Here is a 13,700-nt window from a genome sequence, read left to right as displayed (position 1 = left end):
CGTGGAGACAGCGGCCAAAGATGAAAACACTCTCTACGGTCCCACAATCTCGGAGGCAAGCGCGAGGAGAGCACCTTGGCCACGAGCTTAGCCGAAACAGAGTGATGGGGTGAAAGTTACAAACTTCCATCGCATCCACGTGCTTGGGCAGAGGAGTAACCAATGCCTAATTGGTCGCGTGCAAGCCCCTACAATCCCCACTCCACAAAGCTTGAAAGGCATCCATGACGTCAGTCTTGATGACCGACCAACACGCCACATAGAATGTACAGAAGCCATCCGGCTCAGGTGCCTTGTCCAACTCCTGCGAGCGAATGAACCCCCCCCCCCCCCGACCTCCCCAAGAGCTCCTCTGTAGAGGGAGTCCATGGCCTCGGCTTTTGCGCAATGAAGTTCTTGTGCTGTCGGTGGCTTGCATGAAGGTGGAAGAACCTAGTACGGGCATCCCCCTCAGCCAACCACGTGATCTTGGACCGCTTCCTGGCAATCGTGATAGTCCCAAAAGCTTGTGCTGGAGGAGCTTCCTAAAGCACCTCTCTTCCACCGGGAGGGCCCTCGATTCCATCGCCACATCCAACCGTAGGATGAGCTCATTGGCCAACAAGATCTGCTTCCTGTTGCCAATTAAACGATCATTCCAACTAGTAAGTGCCTTGGCCGTGGCAGCAAGCTTGGCGTCCAAGCGGTTTAAAGGGTTAGTGATGGCCGGCCCAGCATTCCACGCCCCTTCTACCGCCTCAAGAAAGCCTTCCACCTTAGGCCAAAACACCTCAAAGCGGAAGCGATGCCCCGTCTTGAAATCGGTCGCAAGACTGAGGAGTAGGGGGCAATGGTCCGAGGTGGAGGACTCCAACGCCGGCAGGAAAGACGAGGGGAATGCCACCTCCAGGTCCACCATGGAGAAGACCCGATCAAGACGTTCCAAGGTCGCATGCTCCTTGTGGTCCATTCCACCACGTGTAGCAACGACCATTGAGATATAGCTCCTTGAGGTCTAACTCAGCAAGAAAGTGCCGAAACTTGCCCATCATGCGCCTGTTAAGATTGCCATTGCTATTGTCAACCGCATCCACAATGAGTTTGAAGTCGCCCGCCACAGCCCATGGCCCTGGATGGAGGTCTCTGACATCCTTAATCTCCTGGAGGAAGAGACACTTGTCCACATCAGATTGCGGCCCGTAGACGCCGGTGAACCACCAGCCGGATGTCCCTTGCCCTCCCACGCTGGCTGTGATGGTGTTGTTGGAGTTGTGAGGGTTGGAGAGGGACACCACATTGGATTTCCACGCAATAAGAATACCACCCCTAGTGCCAACCGCAGGGAGAGAGAAGAAACAATCAAATTCCCTGCCAAGGCACTGACCCACAACGGCGCGGGACACCACCTGCAATTTGGTCTCTTGGAAACAGACCACACTCGCACCCGAGAGGTGAACCACTTGGTATATAGAATCACAGCGTGCCAACAAGTTCAGAGCACGTACATCCCAGAGAAATTAATGTGCTGATTGATGTTACAAGATTAACCAGTACTGGATATCATTACAAGTATACTATTATTAAACTGCTAGATCCACTGACAAACATCAAACATCAGTAACTCAACACACCTGTTCCCTTTCTAGTATCAGAAAGAGTAAAAAACACTTTTAGATCAATGGATTTTCTGCGTAGATACGTAGACACTTAGTTCTATAACCTGTCGGACTGCTAATCAATAATTTGTCAGTCATTGAATGGTTAGGTTCCAATCTGCTGCTTGAACCTGGCCAACTGTGAGAGCTTCTCAACAGCTTCAACCAAATGATCAAGCCTAGCAACAAATTCAATCAGTAGCGATGTGAAAGTCGCAAGCGACAGAGCTGCAGTACTTTCAAGTGCACGCATCCTCGGAATCATATCAGAAACGACTTTGTCATCATCATCAAAATCATCCACCTCCCGAGAAGGCCATGAATGCAGCCTTCTCTGCTGCCTTTTCATCACCTCGTGGTAGGATTCAGGTTGCAGTGGCACAGCTACCTGTGTTGATGTATTTTCTTCAATCTTACTATCTTGGTCATCAGATTGTTTGGTGTTGAGGTTGAAAGTGACAACCCTGGAGGTTTTTAACTGTGATTTGGCAGAGTTGTCTTCATGACTTGAGGTAAAGAGGTAGGAGTGTAGGTCGATTGATTGTTGCAGACGCTCAGTTGAGACATGCACATGATTGAGGAGGCTACTTTGGAGGTTCCACTTCATGTTGTTTACATCCTTTGCCAAACTGCGCAACAGCTCTGCAGCTTGGTTTGTGGCATCTAAGATCTCAGAGTGGAAGGCGCATCTTAGGTTGTATGGCGCCTGCAGAATGCAATGACTAGTTTTATATGCAAATTAAGGTAAAGATTTTCCTGAACTGCTTATTTGTTATACAATTTTGTTGGATGATATGCAAACTCAGCAGAAAGTATGCGAACAAGAAAATCAGATGCACTCGGTACAATAGTACATCATGAGGAAAGGTGCGCTTTTCAACAAAATATTTTCTGCATTGTTTTAGATAAGATGAGCATTGTTTAGTTTTGATCATACTCACCACCTGTGTCATCAGTACTTAGTTGACTTGCAGTCTTACAGCATATAGCATTTGTTATTTCTTAATCAATCATATCTGCATTTCTAAATTGGTAATGCTTGCATTTACCTATGCTGTTCACAAACTGGGTATGATATAGTTCTCTTAAGTCGAGTTAACAGTCTCAGGTAACAAGCTATTTTTACCAGCCAAAGTATTTGGCATTTAGTTATCTGGTTAACTGATTACATAGCTCCTATGGTGTTTCTCTTGCATATGCAAGAAACTAGTAGAAAGTTCCCTACTGGAACTGAACTATAAAGAATTTTAAGCTAGTTTCTAAGCGGGGTGAAATTTTTGATCCATATGACCTATGACAGCTAGGTAGGGGCAGGATCAGAGCATCTGCAGCACATGGACTCGTGATGCTAGGAGTATCAGTATGGTACCTGAATCTCCGAGTGCAGGCAGCCATGTAAAGCCATCACCTCATAGGCACAGTGCCGAAGAACATTGCCAACCTTCACATACTCTGCCCATGGGTAGAAGAAGTGCTTGAATCTCCCATGTGGTGGCTCCCACTTAGCAGAGTTTGCCTGGACAATATTCACCATATGAACAGAGAAATGTTATCTGGCATGCTGTTGATTTATAATAATCAAGCATATAAATTAAGGTTGACTAATTACCAGCGAGTCAAGTTTTGCTGATGAATTTAAGGTAGCTCGGCACTTCTTGAATGCTGGTTCGTCAGGGAAGTCATTGATGACTGTCTTTGAGAAATCAGGATGCTCAGAACCATCATCGCTTAGATACTTTTTGACACACTCTGTAGCAACAGAAAACAGAGGATTATATTATACGACCTCATTCATGATTGAATTTGAAAAATGTCTTGGGGACTAGAGCAAAACCTTCTAAGGAGTCTGCCAGAGAGTTGAAGTTGTTAACTAGCTCCTTATGTAGTTGTTCCCCTGCCCAGATTGGGCAGATGGTGACATTTACAAGAACAGCTATGAAGGCTCCAATTGCTATTGAGTAGAGTCTATCCATTGCAGTCCTGATAGGGTTTCCCATGCGGTAGCCCGATACAATGATCAAGCAGTAGGTAAATAGAATAACTCGAAATCCATACTCGTATGGAACCAGTGATGGCCATAGCTTCATAAAAGATGTTACGGCTCCTGCATATCATATTATTGCACAGTAAAAATGTTGAACTGAAATACCAGGTAATGCAAAAAAAAAAAGAGTTCTGACTTGGACCTCTTGTCAATACAATGAACAGTCATGGCTTAGATGGATTTCATATATGTTCATTACTGATCAATTGTTAGACTTACCGATAAGAAAGATGCTGAAACCAATGATGTATGGCTCTGCAATGTGGCCACTAGACATGGCCACTTGAATAACGACTATCGCGAATACTCCAGCAAGTACACTTCCAAGAGCTCGATTGAATCCACGATTGAATGTTGCACCTGCAATACCTAAAACTATTATGTTTTCTGGTCATAAATGTTATATTTTTCATCAATGCTCATCTCAACAAACATAGCATATCCAAACATTGTTCTTTTTTGTTTGAGCAGCTGCTTTTAACTAGGTACTCATGCATAGGGATCTTACTTACCAACAGTGTACTCAAACATAATAGCAACAGTGAGGATGGACCATATGATATTAGTCCCGAAGATGTCATAGGGTGCACGGAAGAGTATGAGAAGTGACACAAGGAGGCAGGCAAGGCCAACTTTGAGCGCAAAGGTGACCCTGTTTGTGTCCTGCCTACCGAAGTCCCAGACATCACGTAGCCATTTCCTTGGGGACAGGCCTTCATGCTTCTTTACACTTTCTTCCTCCACGATTTTTGATGGCAGGCGAATATCAATCCTTATACTACCCTTCTTGCCATTCATTCTCCAACTGAGGATATCTTTTACACAGTAGCTCTAGGGACTGCACGTAGCAGTTGTATTTAGGCTTCAGTTGAGATGTTGAAGTGTAGAACCTTATGTATGGCACATGGTATATATAGCTTCCGTGGGAGGTTAACCTGCAAGTAGATAAAGTGGTGGTGTAGCCGGCATAGCGTCATGTAAGGAGACTAGCTTCTGAAAATAGTTGGTGGTAATATTACTACAGGTAATTATCGAGATGCTCTCGCTCAATAATTTATGTATTGATAGAGAATTGGAATCTATCATCTGAAATAATGTTACCTTTCCAGTACTGATTTGCAGTTTACGGTGTATTGTTTGCCCAGCTTCACGTTGCATGAGAGTGGACGTGTCTGGACCAGATCATTAATAACGGCACAACGTCTTTATTTTGGATGGATATTACCACAAAATATCAGCACTACAATAGTTTTAGAATCCACCACATGCATATATTACAAATGCATTTGTGAAGTAAACTACTTGGTTTCTTAGATCCGTGAGACCAAATTCATGACTCTCAAAGATGATTTTTTGTCTGATAATAGAATCTGAACTAGTTCAAGGACATAAACTGGAAACCCCAGAAGTTGAAGAATTTCTGCTAGTTTTGGTTCCCAATATGGTTCTCGGCGTCTGATAATACTGCATAATCATCAAATAGGTGAAGTGTTACGAAGAACATACATTTACAACATATATATATTAAAGTTTAGCTTTGAAGATAAATTAACGTGCCATCTCTCCAGCATTCTCACTAGCTTTAAAGTAAAGTGCAGCAAAAACTGCATGCCAGAAGGGTAAGACTTTGCATTTTTGCATGTTACTACTTAACTACTGATTGAAAACGTTGATATGGTAGACAGGGGAGTTATTATACCACTTAATAGGGTCTATACTGGTAACTGTATGATCTTCTCTGATCTGTGTGCCATTTGCTAAAATTTAACTTATTTTGCAACGGTCACTGGAATCTTCTAAGCTGCAAAATTGGATGTCATATACTCATATCCCATGCTAGACTAATCCATGATCTATGATTTACACACTCTTATGTAATGCAAATATATGTGTTTGTGTGCGCGAGTATGCTCAAGTATGGTTTGATTCTTTTTGTACCCCTGTGTTTTGGCAGGATTAGGAGGCCTAGACATTTGAGCGACTGGAAACATGAAGAGATAAGATTCTGCGAAGCTTGTGATCTCATGCTGCATGGTATCAGATTCCACATGGCCTGCCCGCGTATGGAACGATGTTGGAATTAGAGGTTGCATGGAGTGATGCTGTTAGTGATCCTAACATATGGATTAATGATGGATCACGAAATCTTCGTTGGGCCAACTGTCTATAGACACATCAGATAAAGGTGTGGCATCCTATTCCGTCCAAAAGCATCACTAGGAATAATTTTCAATGAATTATCTTTAATTTATCAGTTCTTTACTTCTAACCATATGTCGGAAATTTTCTTTACGTTAAAAAGTGATCATATTTACCTTCACTGGGAAATGCCCTTTATGTTTTTGTGCAACCAAAACAGCGATATTTGAAATTAGGGGATGTTGGACCAATAAACAAAATGATTAGAAGTAATAAATGGAGGGATTCCATATCACAATCTCAAAATAAAAACTTTAAAATATTAGTGATTTTAATCACTTCAGTTTTTCTATTTTTTTAATACTAGATTGAGCTGGATTTAGCAAATAGTTGTTACTGACTAGTCACCACTCACCCACCTGCTTTTTTATGTTGTATTTGATAGTAGAGGCTAACTTGGGTTGTCGTATTTGTCCGGCATTATATTATGAACTATTTGAAATTATCTTTTTATTTGTATTTTAAAAACTGTTTTAAAAGGCATGATCTTGTCTAAAGAAACAGCTTAATCTCGTATCTGATTCTGTTCTGAAGGTCAGCTCCGAAAGAAGGTCTGTTTAATACGATAATGGACAAGCAGCCAAACTTGCCAGTTCTTCCCTGTCACAACCACTACAGCCTTGCCGCTTACTCAACTGCCTCTAGTTGCCATTGCCAACTTTGCTTGTGTTATAGTAGCCATCTCCCCTTCCCTACTTGTCATCTCCATATACTTGTTGCACAAATTTATGCTGATTTAATAACAGAGCCCTCATAAGGGCAATCTTTACAGGTTTACACAATGATATATATACCTATACTTTATGGATGACATTGTCTTCTTCTGATCTGCAAGGCGATACTTTTACTACCATTACAATAACTCTACATTAGTGTAAATACGGTATCAAATGATTTTCGATGATTCTCCAATGTGGATACTTATACATAAATGTCTGCTCAAAATCGTAAATATTTGACCAGGGGAGTTTAAACCTCAAGATAGAATAACAGAGGGTGTACATGATGTTGCATCTTCACAGAGATATTTACACAATATCCAAGTTTTATTTTGGTCATCAGATGGTCCTTACTAAAATGCAAGAAAGTCTGGAGGTGTATAATGCAGTATCATGTTTTCCTAGTTGGATGGAAAGCGCGGACAATAGCAAGTGAATAACATCAGGCGTTTGCTGAGGAACTTTAACTAGGGTAGGTGCCATTCAGAGCTCAAACTTTTGTTTTATGCCTGTTGATGAAAAACGTCAGCATACAAATATGCTCTATTCCTGGACCTGTTGGTGTCTTCCCCTGTATAGCCTACATCGTGTTTCTTCTGTGTAATCAACTAGCAATTGGCTGATGTTTGCATGGCCCATGAGCATTATAACATTGACAGAGACTTGGCCTCATAAACTCTACGATTTCTTCTGTTTGTAGATACACGAGGCCGCTCAGCCACAAGGAAAAAGAAGTTAGATCCTGATTATGGTTGCTGAGTTCAGCAGCTGGCTGTGCTGGAAGAATTAGGCATTTCACAATGGGAAATCTTGGCATATTCACAACTTGTTCATGAGCAATTCTTCTTAGATATATAGTGTATAAGGTTACAGAAAGCATATGGGTCCACTTGTGGAGTCGATGGCAGCTGGAAGGTTCCTCAGAAATTGCTTGTCCTACTTCTCACTGTAAATTATTGGAAGATCGTATTCTTATTAAGAGTGAAAGCATTATTCCTCCAGCATCGACATTAGGAGCATGTGCTTTGCTATGGAGAAACAAAGAACAAGCGGGGTATGAGAAACGTGAAGGCTTTGTGAGGACCCACTTTATCTTGTCCTGTGGCATGCAAGAGGGAGTGGACACAACCGAAGTTCCATATGAAAATATACGTGGTTCCTGTTCAGGTAGGATTATTCAGTGTGACTATTTTTGCTTATCTTGTTAAGTTTGAGCATTTTGGGCCAGCAATGTGTGGCTTATGGTTTATAAAGCCGAGTAAGCTTCTACAAAATGCAAAATGTTCCCATTTCCAAATCAAGCAGAATTTTGTGGACCGCTTGCTTGATGCTAGACATCTGAAATCATTTTTTCGCAACTGCATATAGTGGCCTATGGTCGTGGGCCTGGTCACGAAGAATATGAAACTTAGTAGGTTTTCTTCAGATTATCACCGTTGGTGTCAAAAAGTATGTAACATACTGAGACATTGACGTGGAACATTGTTTCTGCTTTGTTAATGATCGAACAGATTAATGGCCATGAATATTTGCTGTTTGATAGTTTCTCATTCTGATTCTGCAGTATGCATGGAGGTCTTATATGATTGAAGTTTGGGGGCCTAGTTTCTTACTTCATGGCAGAAGGTATAAACTGAACTTGTGTGACACTCTGTACTGCCTAATATGGACTGTCCGACAAAGTTTGAAAAGTGTTACAGTTCAATACCGAACACTTCAATAATTGTTATCTTCGAAGTATGCTTAGTTTTTATACATGTATTTGAAACATGGTGTTCCAGCTTTAACACTGATCTATGTGCACACATTTAAGATCGCCGATAAATAAGTTTGCCCTTGATGGTTCATTTCTGATTCACATCACACCTGATAGGCTGATAATGCAGAAAGTCTTATACACAGCTATTGGTGTAATGCTGCATTCACTTGGCACATGATTTAATGAGATTATCTAGTCGGAGAAGGGAGTATTGCAGGCTTCAAGCTTTGTTATACTGTAAATATATTGTGATAGGGGTCAAAAAAAAAATTTGGAGACCATGCCAATGTCCAAATCCACAGCTTTTGGGTAACCGGATTGACTGCCCCAATCAGTTTGCCACAAAGCATTGTCAAACTCGCTTGCTGATAAACAAATTTAACAGACACGAACATATGCGACACTGCAGTTTATACAACCCAATCAAGAGCGACTTTATTCTATATAAGTTTATCACTGTACATATATACAACAGTTATGATCCAGTACTACTCATTAGTGAAAATGGTACACTACAATACAACAAAAAAGGCAAAACTTGTAAGCATCATACTGAACCTACACTATCCTTCTCCAAGATTTGACAGCGAAACATGGTGTCTGATCGATGCCAATCTCGAACAAAATGGAGCCATGCTCAAAGATTGAGATGAAGCCTCAAAATAAGTTGGTTTTGGAGTGGATGGACAGGTGACAGCTCTGATTAGCTCTTGAACAGACATGCCCTTGACTTTCGTTGGTGGGTTCGTAGCGATGTTATGTACCTTATGCTCATAAATTTTCCCATTCCTATCAAGTTTGTACACGGAGGCACCGTCAAAGCGGGCATGGCCATCCCATGGGACTCGAGGAATGCCGTGGGCAATCCAGCGAATCATAATAACATTATCCGCAGGCTGCCATATGCTAACTATATCAACCCATAATGCTTTGAAGAAGATACGTCCAGTAAAGCGCAATCCCCAGAATAAACTTCTATAATTGTCAATGCCCTCAAATTTATTGAAAGGGTTTCTGAAGACAATATCATCTCTGGCAAACAGTAACAAAAGGAGTTAGAAAGATCAATCACAATACTCAACAGTACAGTCTGCAGAGTGCAGATCACAAACGAATTAGAATGGGAGACAGAATAATATCTGAAGTTGCAGAGTCAAGTTAATTGACTCACTGCAGCAACTTTGTCAAGCATTAAACAAGACATATGCATCGAACTTTGCCAAGATCAAGGTAACTATAAAGAAATAAGTCCATTTTCACCCTAACCTTAACCACTGATTGGTATAAACCTGGTAATTCATATACATCATATGGGGTTCCACTGTTTCTCTTAATTCAAGATTTAGCCAAATATGGTTCATGATGCAAGAAGGGTATTGTAAACTTCGTTAAGGGCCAACCTCATGAGCTCGATATTTGAACGGCAATAAAAGATAGTAAACACTAGCTGACAACTGAGATACCGTATGTTTAGAAAACATGAATGCAAGCAACTGATGGATGGTCAGTATGTTGACATATGTCAAGATAACAATACTACAGAAAAGGAAAAGGTACTCCTTCCGATCCATATTAGTTGCCACTAATATAGATGTATCTAGACATATTTTAGTTTTAGATGCATTTATACTAGTGGCAAGTAATATGAATCAGAGGGAGTAAAATAAACTGTTGATTGATGCGTATAAAACTAAATGGTAGCATTTGCTCTCGCCCAAACAAATAGCTGAACACACAAGGATCAAAATAAGCTTGTTTAAAAAAAAAAGATAAACACTGCTATAATCGCAGTAAAAAAAACATCTGAAGCAAGGTAGGAACTGCGATGAGCACGAACATTACTATGGAGTGCACACCAGATCAGAACAAAGAAAGTAAAATGCCAAAAGATAACTAAGCGCTAAGCTATCGCCATAGATTAATGATGATCGACCCTACCGGGAAGAAACCTATACATTTAAATCTTGATCAACGATCCATTTCACCCTACCACTGGTAGACTTCCTCCTTTATTGCTCACCTTAGTTGTATTAAATCTGTTTATTTACAAACTAAGGTCATATATTTAATATTTCTATTACAGTGATTAACTTAAAGAGTTCCTGATAAAGAACCAAAACTCTGGCAATAAGAAAAGAAATGCAGAAATTATAGGCTAGCCACAAAAATAAGACAACAGAAGAAAATAGTCCATCCCTTGTAAATATAGCACATAACCCCTCTTCTCCAGTCCATGTTTGAGTTTACTGAACCAATGTTCCACTCAAAATCAATACTACAGGTCAATGTCATCACCTCGAGATGAATATCCAGAACTGTAACAACTAAAGGATGCATTGAGCAAGTCTACAGACAGGAGGTCCATTCACATCTGCAAGACAATCCATATCCTACATAGCATTATATAGGGATAGATAATTGAGCTCCATCTCTGAAATATGGTTGTCCGACGTATTGGATAGCACATTAGTAGACGCTAGACGGCTCAATAACTAGCTGTGTTGCCTAATTGATCCATCCAACACAAAAAAGGAAACTCCTAGACTAGCAAATTCATGAATGTGAATACCAGCGCAAGGCTTAGGAGTTAGACTAGAACTTCGAGGTCGAAGAGATGTGGTATTGCAAGACAATCTGGCCATTTCTATCAGTCAACACTCAACAGGAATCACAAAATTACTCAAGAAAAGAACTACTTAACCGAGATAAGAGGCCTGTAAGCTAGTATTTGGTATCCAGTATGACGAATATATAAGCGTGTAGGCATGCAAGATGTCCTAATTAGAAACTATTGTCTGTCTGCAACTATAAAAAACGCTGATAATGATCAAAATTTCATCTGGTTTCCATCTAAAAGCTGCTCAATTTGACTCCAGGAGGATCAGAATTCAGAAAACCAGCACGAACCTGTAGATATCGAAGCAGGGCTCCTTGGTGAACACGTCGGGGATGTCCTCCCTGAGCGTCCGGATGGCGTATCCCAAGTTAAGGTAGTACCTCCGCCTCTCCTCCTCGTCGTCGTCCCGCCGCTTGGTGGCCGCGGGCGACCCCGACGCGGGCGTGACCGGCACGGAGAAGAGCGGCGGCGGCGGCAGCAGAGGCACCGGCAGCCTCCCGTCCCGCACGGGGTCGGCGACCCTGATCACCCGCCCCCTGCTTCCCGTCCCGGCCTCCGGCTGCTTCACGCGGCCCCCGGGCGCCGCCGCCGCCACGACCCTCGCCCGCCTCCCCCGCGCGACGCCGGCCGCCGGCGGCCTGGCCGCCGCGAGGTCCGGCAGCTGCAGGAGGTTAGCCATGAATTCGGTCGCGCTTGCTTAGGTTTTGCTTGGATGTGAAGTGTGTGAACTGCGTGAGAGGGGGGCGGAGGAGAGAATGGTCATTTGACTTCGCTATGCGGGGAAAAAGAAGACATTTTTCGGCCGTTTCCAGCTCCGGTTTGGATATTCGTCGGGCCTGGCGTCGAATGGCGCCCTTGTCTGTACAGCCGCATACTGCCGGCGGCATACGCGTCGCTGCCGGAGAGGGACACGAGCAGAGCTGTAGAAGAGGAGAAGAATATCTGGTGAGTCAGGCCGGTTCGTTTTGCCCGTGTCTCTGTCGGTGGGGCCTCTGTGACGAGGCAAGGGACCCGCTGGACTGTTCTGGATGATCAACAAGCTACAAATTCGGTTTTGTCTTTCTTTAAAATTGTTTTTGGATATGGAAAACAGAGCTTAACTGTTATGTCCGAAACTTCTGTTTTTTTTTTTTGTGATAATACTTCTGAACCATAGAAGAAGAATAGCTGCTGAGTCTGGGTAGCTTGCTTTGCCGGTGTAAAAGTCATATGCATTCTTTTTCTTCCTACAAATACCTAGTGCCTATAGTAATACTATTCTTTATTATTCAGTTTAGACTTGTGATGGTTGATCAACATGGCACGAGAACCATCAGATCTAAAACTAAGGGTTTAGATGAGTTTGCCCAAAAAAAGTTCGGTTTGGCCCACACCTTTTGGATCAATTCCAAATTAGATACTAAGAGTATTTCTTTCTCTCAATTGAAAAAGCAATTATAAAATAAAAATATCAAGGATAAAAATGTGTTATAAACCGCAGTATAGATTGGTACGAGTCAATGCAGCATTTTGGTCATTCAAATTTGACTGTGCCATAGTTTTATAGTTGGAATTTGGTTTCCAACCAATTACATTGTTGACAACGATTCCAAGAAAAAAATAGTATGTACCTACTCGTTGAGGGCGTCTTGAAAGGATTTACTAAATTCATCGAGTTTCTGTAAACAATCAAAATGGCCAGTTATTAACGATTCTTTGTCGGTTTTTCTTCAAATACTCGTTTGGTCAAGGACTTCCAAACACGTCGTGGTCATAAGCTAAACCAGTACTAACAGAATAACCGACTTGCCATGAATATGGAAGGAATAGTAATGCTATGAATAACTCAATTTCGAATACTGGTAATAATATCAACATAATAACGTTTGTAAGTAAGACACTATGAGAGCTGAAGTCAGCTTTGGGACATGTCACGACGAATGTTCATGCAACAATCTCTTAGCTACACCCAAATCCGTCATCTTAAACTCGCGCTTGAGCATGGCTTAACCTCATCAACTGCAAAACGAACGAATCTTCCCAACAATAAGGATGTCATCAACATAAAGCAACATATACAACCTAGAGCCATCTGCATCTAAAACACATAAATTTAAGTTATTAACTTATATCAAATCAGTGGTTGTTGACATAAGCATCAAACTGGTGATACTAGTGCCTTGGAGACTACTTCAAACATTCATCCATGTGTTGTATCAACTCATGTTTTGGAACATCGCACCCCTCGATTAACGCCCTCTAGGTATGTGATGGTGTCCTCCAACTATGCTTCCACGATCCTTGAATTCAAGAAGTAGATTTCCTTTAGGAACCCCCATTGAGAGTGTTCGAACCTTCCTGAATAATACACCATGATTGGTGATCTAGACAACCAAAATAAAAAAAAGTTTGATTTAGTCGAATCCTAGACCATCGAAGATCTTCAGCCCTGTCATCACCTCCCATGACACAAAACATGTTCTATGTTCTCCCTTATTGCTTCCTCACAAAATAAATCAATGCAGAGAATTTATATGTTGCCATAAACCTTTTGGTAGTTTGAAACATGCTACGAATGAGATTAGCACCAGTTGTGCAGCTGATTTACTTAGGAAGTATTTCCCTCTCAAAGATAAAGTTTTTTCAATCCACTCCTAGACTTTGTTCCGTACTCTATCTCTAAGGTATTTAAAGGCTTCATTCGTTGATTTACCAGCATTAGACTAGTCTATCACTCTCCATATGGTCT

The 13,700-nt window shown here is 41.7% G+C and overlaps 2 protein-coding genes across 2 annotated transcripts; both read right to left on the bottom strand.

Annotated features, from left to right (window-relative positions):
- Window positions 1-1,698: 1,698 nt before the first annotated feature.
- On the bottom strand, window positions 1,699-4,540 carry LOC124667647 (aluminum-activated malate transporter 9-like). Its single transcript, XM_047204910.1, has 6 exons — window positions 4,191-4,540; window positions 3,898-4,038; window positions 3,469-3,738; window positions 3,244-3,383; window positions 3,004-3,150; window positions 1,699-2,340 (listed from the first exon to the last, which is right to left on the bottom strand). Exons 1-6 carry the CDS (start codon window positions 4,474-4,476, stop codon window positions 1,741-1,743), a joined length of 1,584 nt encoding a protein of 527 aa, XP_047060866.1. The 5' UTR covers window positions 4,477-4,540; the 3' UTR covers window positions 1,699-1,740.
- A 4,224-nt stretch (window positions 4,541-8,764) lies between these two features.
- LOC124660397 lies at window positions 8,765-11,775 on the bottom strand. Its single transcript, XM_047198206.1, has 2 exons — window positions 11,263-11,775; window positions 8,765-9,387 (listed from the first exon to the last, which is right to left on the bottom strand). Exons 1-2 carry the CDS (start codon window positions 11,649-11,651, stop codon window positions 8,919-8,921), a joined length of 858 nt encoding a protein of 285 aa, XP_047054162.1. The 5' UTR covers window positions 11,652-11,775; the 3' UTR covers window positions 8,765-8,918.
- Window positions 11,776-13,700: the final 1,925 nt, after the last annotated feature.

This window comes from Lolium rigidum, chromosome 6 (genome assembly GCF_022539505.1).
Source record: "Lolium rigidum isolate FL_2022 chromosome 6, APGP_CSIRO_Lrig_0.1, whole genome shotgun sequence".
Classification (NCBI taxonomy): Eukaryota; Viridiplantae; Streptophyta; class Magnoliopsida; order Poales; family Poaceae; genus Lolium; species Lolium rigidum.
The sequence above is the reverse complement of the archived record's forward strand: the minus strand, read 5'-3'. Positions and strand labels throughout refer to the sequence as shown.